Raw genomic sequence first — 17,100 nt, 5'->3', positions numbered from 1 at the left:
ATGTTTTTGCTGAAGTGTTATTTTAAGAGGTTTTGTAAATGATAAATGTGGAAATATGGATAAATATGGAGCATCCATCACTCAGAATAAACATCAGTTATATCACTGTTTTAGAAGGAACACAGACTTTATATATAATATACAGTATATATATGTTTGTTTGTTTTTTTACTTCAGATAGTGAAGATAATAAAAGGTTTTTCATCTTAGATAAAGACAACCTGTCTAAAATGTTGACATAGTGGAGGCCAGTTTTTATTTATTCATTATAATTTTTTTTTTTAGGAAAATCTGGTACAAAAATATAGCATGTTATGATCATTAAAATATGATAATAAGACTAGTGAAAGCTCCAATACAGTTTGTGTATTTAGTGAGCTACTTGAGATCAGTTATGATAAATCCATGGGTTTGAAACAAGTGTGCTACCGTTCAAAACTGATTGCACATTGTACATCTATAGGCAGGATGTTTTGCACACTTATAAAGGACTGCTCGAGATGGTATTTACAGACAAATGCTTTACTCAAAAGTGAGAAAACACAGCAAGATATCACCCTCCATGATGTAACCAAAACAACAATTATATAATGGTGGCCTGTTGATATGTGAGACAGCAGGAGGCAGGACTGGAAAGCTGGAAATCTAAATAAAATTAAGATAAGTTTGTATAATAAAAGATAAGTTTGTAAAATACATGAATATAAAAAAAATAATAAACTAAGATATATTATTTTGCAATGATAGTACAATAACATTTGCCTAGACTACTTTTAAGTATCTATTGTATAAGTAAGAAAACATCAAAAGAAACATCTCAATATTAACATATTTTCTTATGTAGGGAGACTTCGTTGAGTTTTTATTTCTTACAGTAACTATTGTTGGCTTTGTATGCTTAATCCTAGACAGTCTGGTTGCTGTGCTTTATTTTGTTTGCTACTTTTTTGTTGGTGCTGCACAGCTGTCACATCATGCTGGTTCATGCATATGCTGGGAAGAATTTGGGAAGATTCTCGACAACAAAGAATTAAAAGCACCAACACGCCTCGTTCGTTAATGCACATTCCCCTGCGGGAAATCTCACAATCAGTTCAGTTCAGTTTTCAATGTAACCAGTTGAATTATGTTTGGGGAGTGAGATATACAGAATATCCACTGCTTATGAGAGGGGTTTAGAGGGTGTGTGTGTGTGTGTGTGTGTGTGTGTGTGTGTTGCTAACAGATGTTTTGATCTTTTCTAGTCCCGGAGCATTGAAGTATTGAAGAGAGGCTTTTGAGGAGAAAGGGATTGATGGGGGGGGGAAATGTTTAAGACTTGTGCCCTTAATCAGTCTTTCACTATTCACCCCTGGCTTTTTCACCATCTGTGGTGGGTGTGTGTGTGTGTGTGTGTGTGTGTGTGTGTGCGCATGAAGGGAGTGATTCAGACTCACAGTTCTTAAGCGATCACGATAATCCCTACTACTTCCGAAGACTCCACCTTTCACAGTGAGAACTCTGAAGTGTCCTTTTGATAATTGTAAAAAGTAATAGTCGTTTGGAATGTACTATAACATTATCATATAAAACTGAAGCTGTTTCTGTGGGATATGATCAGGATACCCCACCAGAAATGGAATTGGCCATCTTTGGGTGTTCTAACACAGTTACCTCTCTGCCTTATTATTTGCAGTTGGCACTAATGATGAGCATGGTTGTGGCTAAGAGAATCATATTGAGGGATTGGAAAGCTACTGCCTCCTCATGTTTTCAGAGATGACTTGCTTGTCTTAAATCTTGGAAAAAAAAAAAACGTGTTTTAATGAAACAAAGTCCTGTAAACAATTTCCCAAAGTTTGGGGGCCCCTTCCTCCAACATTTGCATGGCAGCAGAATTAAAACATTTTTGCATACAGTGGTGCTTGAAAGTTTGTGAACCCATGAGAATTTTCTATATCTGCATATATTTGACTTAAAACATCATCAGACATTCACATACGTCCTAAATGCAGACAAAAAGAACCTAATTAAATAAATGAGACAAAAATATTGTACTTGGCAATGTGTTTATTGAGAAAAATGACCCAGTATTACATATCTGTGAGTGGCAAAAATATGTGAACCTCTAGGATTAGCAGTTACTGTGAAGGTGAAATTACAGTCAGCTGTTTTCAATCAATGGGATGACAATCAGGTGTGAGTGAGTGCCCTGTTTTATTTAAAGAACAGGGTTCCATCGAGTCTGATCTTCACAACACATGTCAGTAGAAGTGTATCATGGTATGAATAAAGGAGATTTCTGAGGACCTCAGAAAAAAGATTTGTTGATGCTCACAGGGATGGAAAAGCTTACAAAACCATTTCTAAAGATTTTGGGCTCCACCAATCCACAGTCAGACAGATTGTGTGCAAATTGGAGGAAATTCAGGACCACTGTTACCCTCCCCAGGAGTGGCCGACCAACAAAGATCACTCCAAGTGCAAGAGTGTAATAGTCCACGTGGTCACAAAGGGACCCAGGGTAACTTATAAGCAACTAAAGGCCACTCTCATGTTGGCTGATGTTAATGTTCATGAGTCCAGCATCAGGAGAACACTGAACAACAATGGTGTGCATGGCAGGGCTGCAAAGAGAAAGTAACTGCTCTCCAAAAAGAGCATTGCTGCCTGTCTGCATTTGCTAAAGATCACATGGACAAGCCAGAAAGCTACTGGAAAAATATATTGTGGATGGATGTTTGGAGAAAGGAAAACACTGCATTCCAGCATAAGAATCTTATCCCATGTGTGAAACATGTTAATGGTAGTGTCATGGTTTGGGCCTGTTTTGCTGCATCTGGGCCAGGACGGCTTGCCATCATTGATGGAACAATGAATTCTGAATTATACCGGCAAATTCTAAAGGAAAATATCAAGACATCTTTATTGTAATTGGGGTTGTAATAGCATTCACTATTTACAGTATCTTGCATGTCTATGTAATAAAACACCAACGTCGTATTAGCGTGTTTAAATAAAGGCTTGAAAGCAAGAGTACTGTATTGCTTGTCAACATTTGTTAACTTTAGATAATCTGTGCAACATTAATACTGCAAGTCTCAATCGTTTTTCATCTATGCATAATATAAGTGTGTACAGGAGGGGGCGGTGATGCTCCTAAGGAGTAAAACTTCCATAAAAAGAAGAAGAAGAAAAAGAAGACCCGTCCTCTAGTGTTGCCAGGTTCAAAAGGACTCCACTCAGAGGAGCAGTGTATTAATGCAAGGCCGCAGTCCTTTCTGAAATGATCATGCGCCCTCTGAAGGCTTCTTTTGTAGGGGTTGAAATTAAGAACCGTTAGATACCACAGGGGTGTCTAATTTAGTAGGGACGCTAGGGACATGTCCCAACAATATCCAGCGACTACTGAATTGTCCCTAGCAATAAATTAAATCAAACAATTAAAATATATTTATATATAACCACTGCTGTCTGTGTCTTGTGTTTTCTTTATGTATTTAAACTTTATTTAACTTTATATAACTAGACTTTAGTTTGTTTGTGGGTATACTTTGACTTGGAAAGTAGCTCCTAATGTCCACCTTTCTGTTTCTCTCTGCCATCCTGACTCAGCATATCACCAAATTAGCCTAAATGCCAAACACACACACACACACACACACACACACACACACACACACACACACACACACACGAGTGGACATTAGGAGCTACTTTTCATCAAGTCAAAGTGTAAATCACTTAAAATATTTTCTCAGTTGCTAATGGGGGTGGATCTGTGGACGGCTTTTTATGTTCCCACCAATGTCAAAATTAAACCTACAACCTTGCTTCTATATTCATTTTTTTTTTTGTTTAAGTTTTGGCATATTTATACTTTACTTGAGTGTTATTGAAATTGATTACATGTACTCTTACTAATTTAATTAATTACAAATTTTTACTCTAAACATTCAAAGTACACAAGATCTTGCAGGTCCAGCTGATAGCTGTATGCTATGAATGAGTCAAATGGGTTCTACATTTTATTTACATTTCAGTTTAATGCATCCAATCAAATATTTAGAAAACAAAACCTGTTATAATCTTTCTAATCTAAATCATAAAACTTAATCTCTACTTTCACTTAAGGTCCCCATGAAGTTCCTTGAAACGCGCAGTGTTATACAATGTGCTGACATAATTTCCATTGAAACAGGAAGTCAGTCTGGGACACGTTCAGTGGCTCCTCCCCCTTTTAAAATAGCCAACAGTGTTTAGCTTAACTCACAGCCCGGGATAAGCCGTACTTGATGGTTAGTACCATGGATTTTTATCATGTTGGGGGCGGGGACACTTCAGATTCTAGAGAGCATTTGATTGGACACAAAATCTGTTAAGATACTAAAGTGCGGAATGATGTCATCAAGATAGTTGATCCGTATTGGTGTTAGAGAGAGACTATAAAAGCCACAGCCACAGGGGCACAGAATCCTCGGGGGACATGTCTTGAGCATTTTTTATAAAACATAAATTTGTACCCTGCACTTTTTCACTGGCATGGCGAATTTGTGTATCTTTGATTTCTATACGTGTACATGTCTATAAGTCTTTACAACACCTGACATTGCCATGACAATTGTTCACTCACGTCACGTGTCACGCCCATGCTCAAACCCTCGCTGAGTGCTCAGAGGTCACGATGAGCTCAAAGTGGCAAAAAACCATTCACTCATGTTTTACTAAGTCGAGCAGTGTATGTTCTTTTGGCATGTGGTATTCGTTTTGCACAATGATGAATAATTTGCTACATATTTCTTTTTAAACACTGCCTATTTCCATTGATGAATAATTAGCAAGATTTGATGCTAATATTAGCTGACCCGCAGTCTCACACAAATGTGCACTTATTTTCAAACTATTTTGTAACATCTTTTATTTTTTATTACAGATGTGTTATCTGAGTCCTTCACATTAGAATAAGATGAGTGAATGGTGAATTGTTAATGTTGAATTCGGATTTGCATGGATTATATATCTCTGGATCAGGCAGCATTGCATGTTACATAATGGTTTCTTTTACTGTTGATACAACATGTTATTTTACTGATATAAGGTCTCCTTACAGTGACGTGTTTGTTAGTTTAGTTCAATTACAGTCTCTTTGCAACAGTGTGGTTTGAGTGTCATTTCTTTCTGAACTGTATGAATAGAATAAATTAGTGTGTGAATATACAAGTATATATTATATACTGTGTGCTGTGTTTATGCAATACAATGTACACTAAACACAATTTGCAATATTTAAATAATACAGTGCAATATACATTATGACATGCAAGTACAGAATCATAAATTGCATATTAAGCCAATTAAGAGCAAGAAGAGATAAAAACCCATCAATTAGACAAAGGTAAGAAAATAAGATTACACTTGACATTCTGTCCCACACATCTGAAATGATATCTATGCCCTTTCCCAGCCATGCCAAATACAGTTTGGTCAGGTTTTAAGCTGATTTCATACAAATCTGGCAACCCTGCTGTCTACAACCGAAAGTTCTCGACTCAGGTAGAGTAGCTCATTGTTAATCATTGTTTATATTTTGGATTCTATTATTTTAATCTTGTGCAGTTATTATTGAGCTAGAATATTCACAAGAACCAGGTTTATAGAGGACTAAAATCAGCTTGAGAGGAAATCTAAAGTCAGAACTAGTTTAGAAGATTGACAGCTCCCAGGCGTGAGTATTTCTGAGAAGCGTAAAAATAGTAAACCCTCCAGTTCACTGTATGAACATATTTATGCAGTAAATGGAGCAGTGTAACCCGGACAGAATGTTTCCTCTGTGGTGTTCCCGGTGTTTGTTGTGACACGGAAGTGAAAATATCAGCGTCGTGTGTGACAGGAGAAATGCGATGCGACACCATGTTACTTTCTGTTCTTTTCTGTCCACACGTTATTTTAACGAGTCTGAATTTGCTCCGCTAAGGTACAACACAGTTCAGACACAGTGTTGCAAAATGGAGGACGAAGACGCGATGTCGTCGGATAACAGCGTGCCTTTCGGCTACGGAGCTTCAGCATACGGCAGTGAGGCTGAAGAAGATGAGGAAGCTGTCGAAATCCACAGAGCGCTAGCGCTCCAGAACATGGAGTGGGAATCAGTCACAGAGAGGTACATCATTACAGTGTTTCCTACTCGTTTCAGGGGAGAAAAAAAAAAACTTACTCAAGCTCAAATACTCTCCAGGTGACGTCATACACCTATAGAGGGTATGCACGTGACGTCACGGTTCTGATGTGAGCTGGAGAGCTGTACCTGTCTATCCTACATGTGATTTAACATTGACAGATGTACAAGTTTATACACCGTGTAAATGATTAACTAAGTAGGTGCAATACAATTTTGTTCCTAAAATGGTTTTTGCTCAGATTATATAAACAGAAATATTATTTTACTCTAAAGAGTGGTTATAGTACTTGTATAAAACTCTACTTATAATAATATTTGTAATTAAATACTAAAGATCATCTGATGTTCTGATGATGGTATCATGCGTTTGTTTCCTTTTTTCTCACAGATATGACGTGGAGCGAGCCGCATCACCTGCTCCCAGTTATGGATCGATGCACAGTGATGATTGGTCAGGAGCAGTGGCTGATAATCAGTGTAAGATTGTGCTGCACAGACAAGACTCTTCAGCATCAAGCTGTGGCTCTTCTTCCTGTGATGAGAAGCCAGAAGAAGAACCCAAACAAGAAGAAATGTGAGGGCAGCTGTTTGGTTTTGTACATTTAATTTGGCTGTTATTCTCCAGGATAAAACAAATGTTTTTTTTTTTCCTTTCAAATTCAGGACACAAGAAAAACCAAGTGGTGCTCCTCCTCCTAAGCCAGAGCTATTAATTGATCCTAATGAGAAACGGCACCCTGCCCTGACTGTTGATTTCGCCTTTAAGGTGAGAGACATCTCATCACAGCTCATCTCATCAGATGGGTGTGAACTTTCCTGTTATATGATGAGTTATGTTTTTATTGTAATGGCAATATGACCTTCTGTAATAAACACATTGTAGAGGTCTGTGATAACTAAATGCTACCAAATTTACGACGCATGGATCACAAAACTATGCAGATGCCATGTCAAAAAAAAACAGTCGTACTGGTGAAAACCATGTACACAAGTGCTATTGCTTTTCATTAGACATGAAGAAAATGTACCACACTGAAAAGCAAAACCTTGATTGGATTTCTCTTACATCACCTGATCTCTTTGTTTTTCACTAATCAGCATTGCTTTTTAAGAACTAAATGCTCAATTTGTGCCAGAGGTTAATGTTAGAGATCGACCAATATTGATATTTTTTTTTTTATATAACCGATACTGATTATTTGCATGTTTATGTGCCTGATAACCAATATGCATGACCAATATTTACTTATTGTTTTACTTCTGTTTTTGACACAATAACACCATTGCAGTGAACAAACCATTTTATTTATAACAATTTTGTCACTTTCACTTCCTCCTTATTTATAACTCTTATTTATACACCAATAAGTAAATGGGGTCTGAAAGAGTGCAAAAAAATAAAGTGCACCTTTACTAAAGTGTCTATTTTAAAAATAAAAGCTTTGATGAGCTAAACAGATGACGTGACTCTGTGCGTCACTATTTCTTAGTGCCAAGCTACTTAAACTACATATCAGGCATTTATGTAACACATGTAATTTGTGCATTAATGTCTGTTATGTTAAATAAACTGATTAATTAAAGCAAAGCAAGTATACTTTACCCGTGCACACCGCTCATCTCTCCTAAGATACAGTGCTGCAATCGTGGTCGTGCGTGAAATTCTCAAAACGCCCACAAGATGGCGGCATGTATCGGTGGATCAGATATTACAAAACCGATATCCAATTATGGAAAAATGCTTAAATATCAGGAAAAATATCGGTAAAACCGTTTATCGGTCAATCTCCAGTTAATGTGATCCACCTTTTAAAAGACAATACATGCCACTGTGTTGCATTTCACTGTGCAATTCCATTTAAGATAGAAAAGCAATCACAGCAGGTGAAAGAAGGTGAATTGCAAAACACAAGTGGCATTGTTTTTAATTAGTAACATGCAGAAAATGCTATACACTGAAAAGCAGAGCTGACGTCTCAGAAGTGAATGTAATTACTAGGTGCCTTGCATTTCCCTTTCATCAGTGTGTTGTAGTATCACACTAAAATGCAATCATTGTTCAGTCACAGCTCACACTCTGGGACATGGTTACAATCGGAGAAAGGCAGGAAAGCATCATTTTCCAAGGATTGCTGCAGTCCATGTACAGAAATGGCCATTATAGTTTTATTAGCTCATTGTTTCTTCTTGTTGTACTGCATTGTTGAACCCTTAATTATCTAGAATTTCATAATATAATTAAAATGATAAGGGCGCACGGTGGCTTAGTGGTTAGCACATTCGCCTCACACCTCCAGGGTTGGTGGTTCGAATCCCACCGTGTGTGCTCCTCCGGGTACTCCGGTTTCCTCCCCCAGTCCAAAGACATGCATGGTAGGCTGATTGGCATGTCCAGAGTGTCCGTATTGTGTGAATGTGTATGTGAGTGTGCCCTGCGATGGATTGGCACCCTGTCCAGGGTGTACCCCGCCTTGTGCCTGATGCTTCCTGGGATAGGCTGCAGGTTCCCCGTGATAAGCATAAGCAATATAGAAGATGGATGGATTAAAATTATAAGTGTTATTACTTTGTTATAAGAAAAGAAATAGTGCTATAACAGGACTATTTACAAATACTATTTGATACTATGAAAATATAAAAAACATTCATGTCAGACACATTAAAATTGTATAAGTGCATCTCACATTTCCATTACAATATGCATCACCTTTACTTCATTAATTTACCATAATACACTGAAATGATCTACACTGATCTCATCTCCAGGTTTTTTTTACCGTTTGCCAAATAAACTCTTATCCATTTTCAGGTCCTCCAGAGCAGCCTGCAGCAACTTTCAAAGGAGAATTTCAGACGCTTTAAGAGAATCCTGTGGGAACGTTACCCAGAGTGCTTTCGAGATCAGCTTGACAGCTTGGACATTATAGATTTGGTGGATAAAATGTTGGAGCTCTGTGACATAGAGGTGTCTCTGAAGATCACACTGGTGCTCCTGTATAACATGAACTTAAAAAAAATTGCTGAGCAACTGCAGGGACTGTGCAAGAGAAGTAAGCATCAAACACTACTGAAATAATCATGATTAACTCAGTCAGGAGAGCCATCAAAACAGGTGGAGGACTTTGAGTAAGCTCCAAATTAGAATGCTATCAGGGTCACTATATCTCCTTGCTTGTTTTATAACTACATTAACTATAGCATTCACAGTAATGCAAATAATAATGATAATTTTCAATATTTACAATAATAATGCAAATGTTGGAGGTGGGATTTCAAGTGAAAATGACTAGCTCCGTGTTATTTATTAAAAAGAAGTATAGTAAAATATTACTTGAAGTTATATATTCTGATATACAAAATCCAAATGTGCTCCAGTCAGTGTTTTAGTGAAAGCCACACCCACAAAAGACATGCACTGCCCAGGCTAGAACACCTGATTGCTAGTACAAAACAGGCAAAATGACAGATTTTAGTGGGCCACATCATTATTATTATTATTTTTTAAAATCTATTTACACAGCCTGGTGGGAGGCAGAAACCAAAGTTTCTCCTCAGAGCATACATTTTATTAATGCTGCTATATTGTGAGGAGAACATATCTAAATATTGCAAAAATGTTTGACTTAAAGGTAAAGTTTTGAAGTATAATGCTGATACCAGTTACGTACCAGTGTTGAAGCTTCACTAATGGTTTGAAGCTCCTATGCTATCCTCCTCTGTCCTTGTTTTTATCAAAATGTAAAAACAAGCCTGATGTTGCTTTTTCATTCTCTCTTACAGATGAAGTCCGTTATGAGTTGAAAAATACACTGAGAAGGATGTATAAGCATGTTTATGAAGGCCTGACCCAGCAAGGACAACCTTTAGAGAACGTGTACACAGACCTTTATATTACAGATGGTGGCAAAGCTGCAGTGAACAGCGAGCATGAGTTTAGGCAGATACAGGAGCTGCAAGAGGATAGCCGCAGCAAGACAAATCCACTATCCTTCACAGACATATTTGATCCTGAGGTTGTTGTGAGGAGGCACATAAGGACGGTGATAACTAAAGGAAGTCCAGGAATTGGCAAATCGTTTCTAGTTCAGAAGTTTATCTTAGACTGGGCGGAAGGCAGATCACACCAAGACATCTTTTTTCTGCTTCCTCTGCCATTCAGGGAGTTGAACCGGGTGACAGAGGAAACAATAGGCTTCATGGATTTAATCTGCAGATTCTATCCAGAGATGAAAGAAGTAGATAACCTTGATTTTGAAGGCTGCCAGGTGATGTTCATCTGTGATGGCTTGGACGAGTTCACTACGCCCATTAACTTTCGCAACATTGCATACTGGTGTGACCACAAAGAGCCAACAAAAATTGACATTTTAATCGCCAACCTGATCAGGGGAAACCTGTTGTACTCTGCTTATGTGTGGGTGACCACTCGACCCGTAACAGTCAACATCATCCATGCAGAATTCATCCACCAGTTATTAGAGGTTCGTGGGTTTTCAAATGAACAGAGAGAAGCCTACTTCAGGAAGACAATCCCTGAGAAGGAGAATGCAGAAAGAGTCATTGCTCACATCAAGTCCAACAAGACACTCTATATTATGTGCCACATGCCACAGTTCTGCTGGGTGGTGCGCATATTGCTTGAGAGGGCTCTCCAACGTGGGGAATTTCCCAAAGGTCTTACCCTTTTCTACACTTACCTGCTGCACCTGCATATAAAGATACGAGGAGAGAAGCTGCTGTCACAAGACCCAGAGTTCTTCATGAAGCTTGGGAAGATGGCTTTCCAGCTACTTGAGAATGAGGTGTTCAGGATCGAGAAAGAGCACTGGACAGAGTACGGTCTGGAAGCTGAAGATGCCGTGATCACCGCAGGCCTCTGCACACAGTTCAACCGTGAGAAATTTATGATGTATCATGAGAAAGTGGACTGCTTCATTCATCCAACGATGCAGGAGTACTTGGCGGCTCTTTACGTCTTCCTTTCTTTCAAGAACCACAAGAAGAACATTCTGGAAGGTCAAAATTTTAAAGTGTTCTCAGGCTCAAAAGTGGATCTTGTGGATTTGCATAAGAGTGCTGTAGACAAAGCATTACAAGCCCAAAATGGCAACTATGACCTCTTCCTACGTTTTCTCTTGGGCATGTCAGCAGAAGCCAACCAGGAGCTGCTTGGCATCTTGCATTCCAGCATAGGGTCTTACCAGCAAGCTCAGGAAAAGACAGCATCCTACATCAAAAAGAAGATCAAGATGCATCCTGATAGGCTAGAAAACCTTCAGAGATGCATAGATGAACTTTTCTCTTATCCATAAAGGCACGGAACTGATTTTACTACATTCTTTTATGTATTGGACATGGCAGAGAACAGTTTAATCAGAGTATCTGTGAATATACACCAGCTAAAAATTTATTGACCATAGCCAATCTGTTGCTGTGTAGTTTGGACTATTCTCAGCACAATAAACACACTGACATGGTATTGGCATGATAGAGTGTATGGTGCTGCTGAGAGTATCAAGTGCAGCAGTGTTACAGGTTTTTAAGCCACAGTGTCAATGCTTGGTTGTGAAACTTTCCACCAATCAAAAATAACAGCATTGCTGTGGCCGGAAACTGATACGGATGGAATTGTACATGGAAACTACAGATACTTCTCATTTCCTTAATTGTACCTCCTTATTTCCTTTCCTTGTTTGATAGCTCCTCACTCAGAGGAGTCAAAGGAAAGGAAAGTACAGGAAATGAGGACAGGAGGAATCAAGAACAAACATATTTACCAGATAAGATTTTTCTAGCTCATTGAAGCATCACTTTAAGGTGAATTGACTTATGTAAGCGGGTTGATGTAGTGACACTTGCTAATTAAAATCTTGTTGAACATGTACATTACACACTTACCTATTGATGTATTAGTCTAAACAAGATTCTACTCATCATCTGGCTTCTCAGTTTTTAAAGCAAGGGATATTAATTGACTTTCATCCAAGGATTTTATTGGTACCCATTGTTTATTTAAGATTGTGTGTGGTTCTTATTAATGTATCATTTATTGGAATCGGTTGTTTTTTTTTTGGGGGGGGGGAGGTTTACATTTATAACATAGGCTTAAATGCCACACACTAAAATAAAAATGATTTCTGTTTAGCAGTCATTTATGTGTCCTTGATCCAAAAGCCTCCTTTCTCCTCATTCCTAGATTCAGAGTGCATTTTAAGAAAAAGTACTTTAGACTGAGAGATTTCAGAGTCACAGGCTGAAGGAATCAAGAAGGCATCAAATTCAAGCTTTTGAATTAACCTTAGCTGTTTACCTACAATATAGCTTTAATTGATAAATTGGCTAGAAGTGTGCACAATGTTTAAAAGCCCTACTACAGCAAATATATCAAATGATATCTCATCGCTGGTAGTTCTGTTGCAGTGATGTTTGAGGTAGAGGAGAGCTGACAAATTGCAACAGATGAGTTACAGTAAGAAACTGTAGACCCACAAAATTACCATTGTATATGGTAGGATTAAACTGGACACAGAGTATCTAAGCTCACAGATAAAAACGCACGCTGAGCAATGTTTCTAAATAGGTAAACAGCATGTATGCAAAAACAGTAAACCAAATTTTAAATAATTTAAACTGTCACAGCCAGTTCCAGGGGTGAGAAAGTACAGGAAAATTATACTTAAGTGAAAGTATGAATCGGACTGGTTACCTTAAGCAAATGTTTAAGCTGTATAAAAGATATTTGGATGATCATGATTGTCCTCACTATTTGACATGTTAATTTCATTTCCAAGTAGAGGTATTCATTTTTTTTATTATATTAAAGTGAATTAATGGCCAGTTACCAATGAAGCTGAAAGACTGCAGGCACAAATCTGCAAAAAAAAAAAATACTTCTCCACAGACAATACCTCTCTCTTGATCCACTAAATTTCAATATGTTTATACACATATGGTTATGAACTACTAAACACAATTCTTTGCTTTAATTTGTGAAATGTTTAAGGGAATCTGCTTAATGTCTTGCAGCTCAGCACAAGTTGTGAAGTGTGGAATGCATGTAACTTCTTGTATGTGCTATTTAAGAAAGTAAAACTATTTTGCAAGAAGCATTTTGAAAAATCAATAGCTTATTTCACATTCTTCTTAAGGAATTAGACCACACTAAGGGAAAAAAATTCAAACAATCAGCACTTAAGAAGCTTTTTCGGTTTGTCTGTCTGGGGGAAGCCTTAAAGGTTCTATGTTGAATATACAGGGTTTCCATCAGAAAAGGTTCCCTGGTAGAAAGTGTGAGCTCTTGAGGAACCTTCAACCCCCCATCCCCCGCCACCCAAAAACAAAGATAAAAAAGTTTTTGTATAGGTATATTTTCATTTTAACATTTGTACCTTTTTACATTGTCTGTTTAAAGCAAAACTAAAAATATTCACAAAATAATCCTCTACATACTGGTTACTACAAACTGTTTGGGTCTGAACCAGTTTATTTTGTTATAACTGAGGCACTAAGAACATTTATACACAAAATTAAATTGGTCAAGAATAGAGATACCCTGTTATTGCAAATAAATACAATAACAAACAATTTGGAGAAGAAAAAAACCCCTCAGAAGACAAAACATTTGACAGTCTCAAACTGGTTCCAGGCATTAGTGCTTCTTCTTCACGACATGGGCACAGTCATATTTACCCCTGACTACTGTGAGCTTGACACCTGGCAGATCTTGCGTCCTGCCTCCTTGCACCAAAACAACATTGTGCTCCTGGAGATTGTGTCCTTCACCGGGGATAAACACCACCGCCTCCTTACCGTTGGAGAGACGAACCCGTGCACATTTACGGTTGGCTGAGTTGGGCTTTTTGGGCTTCCTGATCATGGTCTTCAGGACTACAGCCTTCAGTTGCGGGCGACCAAATGTGGCACCAAGCTTTTTGGGAGGTGGGGATGGTTTGCCCTGGCGATGCATCTGATTGAGTGTAGCCATGGTCCTGGTTAAGAGAGGTGCAGACCAGGGGAACACACACTGGGAGGCTGCAATAGTAACATCATAATAATAGTATCATCATAACACATCCACTTATATACCTCATGAAATGGCTGTGATTTGCATCAAATTTACAATTGCAATGGAGAGCTGCAGGTCTTCACCAGGAGGCATGTAGTTTAAGAATGATTATTATTTGCACATAATTTTGTCTAGGATGTTAAGCAGTGTTCGATCAAACCATAATTAAGCACTGTGTGCTGTGTCTAGATGTTCGTACCAGCATGCGGCAGCTCTGGTTAATGGCTAAAATGTAAATACATAAAATATTTAACATAATTCATTTGACGTTTTACACTACTTGATAATATATATTCTTATCGAAAGAGAAGCCCTGGTGGTGTATAAAAACGATCATATTCTAGATCAGTTTGAGGTAATGACATTCAGGCACCAAACAGACCCATGTTAGTAAAACACTTCAACAAAGTGCCAATTTTTTTTTAAAATTCCACCCTCTTTGAAATTAATAAATTCCATTCATTTACCCCCTCAAACAGGGGTAACTGGAAAAGGGAAGAGTGTACAGGAAGATGCAAAGCTCAAAACACAACAACAGATAGAGTTTGCTGCCCAGGAGGCAGGACACTTACATTCTAGAGAGCATTTAATTGGTCGAACACGAGACTAGTACATAAATAAATGTTTAAATCACGTCCTCGGATATGACAAACTATAAGATTAAAAATGAGAACGTATCTAAAACTATTTTTTTTTTTTTAAATAGCATTTCTTCGAGATATACTGTCATACTGGTATCCATAACACTAGGGAACAGGTACAAAACCTCTGAAACATCAGTTTTCAATTCAGGGTCGCTACAAAACAATGTGACATGGTAATCTGTTTCTTAATACGCTAAAAGCTGAAGAAGAAGAAGAAGAAGAAGAAGAAGAAGAAGAAGCAGCAAACAATGGATTTACACATTTGTCTTTATATTAATATATTCCATATAAATACATTCCACTACATGTGGCAGACTCACCTTGCAAGACTGAAGACAGCATTGGCCTCAGATTCCCAAGAAAAGCCATACTGAGCAGGCTGCAGCCAAAACAACACACATTACACGCTAGTAATGTTTACTGAAATTTCATCAGTTCATTCAACACTCACATGATGCTAACAGAGGAGAAAGCTCGGTTAGCTAAGGGACCAACATGGTCAAAATATCAGCAAACCACCTTTACAGAATGATAATTTTACTAATATTTTTGCTACAGAGGACACGACATACCTGAGTCTAACCTGCTGACAGACCTCTAAAGCTGTTAAACTTAAAAGCGTCTTTACTTTCTCTTTGCGCAGACACCAAGACGTGAGAGAAAATGTTGACCTCTTTCTGGGTTTATTTTACAGACCTCACAACCACCATCTTGAAAGTGACGTCAACGCGCACGTTTCTATATTTCTTCTGGTCTTCGACGCTTCATCCAGTGAAATGTACACACTGACCTCTAGCGGCAAAACAATGAACTGCATTAAAAAAAAAACCCTCCTACACCTCTTTGGAATCGTGCTATCTTCAAACCCTCGATGGAATTCCGTGTGACCGAATTCAGAGGTCGTGGTCACGACGCGCTGTATGTTCAGGTGCTTTTATGCGTAAAATAATTGACTACGTGAAAAAAAAATTGTCTGTGTCATAAACTACTTGTTTGTGTTTTTTTGTATATAATTGACAATAAGCTTGTTTATTCTTACTAAAGAAAATACACCGATCAGCCATAACATTAATACCACCTGCCTAATATTGTGTAGGTCCCCCTTGTGCCCCATAACAACTCTCACCGGTCGAGGCATGGACACCACAAGACCTCTGAAGGTGTGCTGTGGTATCTGGCACCAAGTTGTTAGCAGCATATCCTTTAAGTCCTGTAACTTGTGAGCTGGGGCCTCCATGGATTGGACTAGTTTGGTCAGCACATTCCACAAATTCACAAATACACACCTTGAACCCTTTGTCATGTTCCTCAAACCATTCCTGAACAATTTTTGCAGCATTATTCTACTGAAAGGGAATACCGTTGCCATAAAGGGATGTACTTGGTCTGCAACAGTGTTTAGTTAGGTGGTACATGTCAAAGTTACATCCACATGAATATTAGGACCCAATATTTGCCAGCAGAACATCGATGAGCATTGGGCACCCATGACCCTGTAATTGGTTCACTGGTTGTCTTTCCTTGGAACACTTTTGGTAGGTAGCAACCACTGCGTACAGGGAACACCCCACAAGACCTGCCGTTTTGGAGAAGCTCTGACCCAGTCATCTAACCATCACAATTTGGCCCTTGTCAAAGTCACTCAGATCTTCATGCTTGCCCATATTTCCTGCTTATGACACATCAACTTTGAGAACTGCCTGTTCACTTACTGCCTAATATATTACATCTCTTGACAGGTGCCATTGTAATGAAATAGTCAGTGTTATTCAATTCACCTGCTAGTGGTTTTAAACAGAATATTTAACATTCATATTGTAATTACCACTTAAATCTTATGGTCTGGGGGCATGGTGGCTTCCTCACACCTCCGGGGTTTGGGTTTCGAATGCCACCTCCGGCCTGTGTGCATGGAGTTTGCATGTTCCCCCCGTGCTTCAGGGGTTTCCTCCAGGTACTCCAGTTTCCACCCCCAGTCCAAAGACATATGTTGATTGGCATTTCCAAATTGCCCATAGTGTGCGAATGGGTGTGTGAGTGTGTGTGCAATTGTGCCATGCAATGGGTTGGCACCCCGTCCAGTCTGTCCCGCCTTGTGCCTTGAGTTCCCTATGTTACTAGGATAGGCTCTGGCTCTACCACGACCCTGATCAGGATAATGCAGTTACTGCAGATGAATATATATATATATATATATATATATATATATATATATATATATATATATATATACT

At 38.4% G+C, this 17,100-nt stretch overlaps 2 protein-coding genes across 4 annotated transcripts; one reads left to right on the top strand and one right to left on the bottom strand.

Annotated features, from left to right (window-relative positions):
• The first annotated feature begins 5,502 nt into the window (after positions 1-5,502).
• Positions 5,503-13,439, top strand: nlrc3l1 (NLR family, CARD domain containing 3-like 1). 3 transcript variants are annotated; one of them, XM_053649269.1, is made up of 6 exons: positions 5,503-5,532; positions 5,954-6,139; positions 6,546-6,731; positions 6,821-6,923; positions 8,967-9,207; positions 9,938-13,439. In XM_053649269.1, exons 2-6 carry the CDS (start codon positions 5,985-5,987, stop codon positions 11,467-11,469), a joined length of 2,217 nt encoding a protein of 738 aa, XP_053505244.1. In that variant the 5' UTR covers positions 5,503-5,532; positions 5,954-5,984; the 3' UTR covers positions 11,470-13,439. The 3 variants fall into 3 exon arrangements, with proteins under 3 accessions (XP_053505244.1, XP_053505245.1, XP_053505243.1); XM_053649270.1 differs by lacking the exon at positions 5,503-5,532 and adding an exon at positions 5,586-5,704; XM_053649268.1 differs by lacking the exon at positions 5,503-5,532 and having other exon boundaries at positions 5,862-6,139.
• Positions 13,440-13,513: 74 nt separating this feature from the next.
• Positions 13,514-15,608, bottom strand: mrps12 (mitochondrial ribosomal protein S12). The gene is made up of 3 exons (XM_053649271.1): positions 15,439-15,608; positions 15,187-15,245; positions 13,514-14,188 (listed from the first exon to the last, which is right to left on the bottom strand). Exons 2-3 carry the CDS (start codon positions 15,233-15,235, stop codon positions 13,806-13,808), a joined length of 432 nt encoding a protein of 143 aa, XP_053505246.1. The 5' UTR covers positions 15,236-15,245; positions 15,439-15,608; the 3' UTR covers positions 13,514-13,805.
• Positions 15,609-17,100: the final 1,492 nt, after the last annotated feature.

The sequence above is a fragment of the Ictalurus furcatus genome, chromosome 18, assembly GCF_023375685.1.
Source record: "Ictalurus furcatus strain D&B chromosome 18, Billie_1.0, whole genome shotgun sequence".
In the NCBI taxonomy this organism is placed as follows: Eukaryota; Metazoa; Chordata; class Actinopteri; order Siluriformes; family Ictaluridae; genus Ictalurus; species Ictalurus furcatus.
This window is presented reverse-complemented; position numbering and strand designations above follow the sequence as displayed.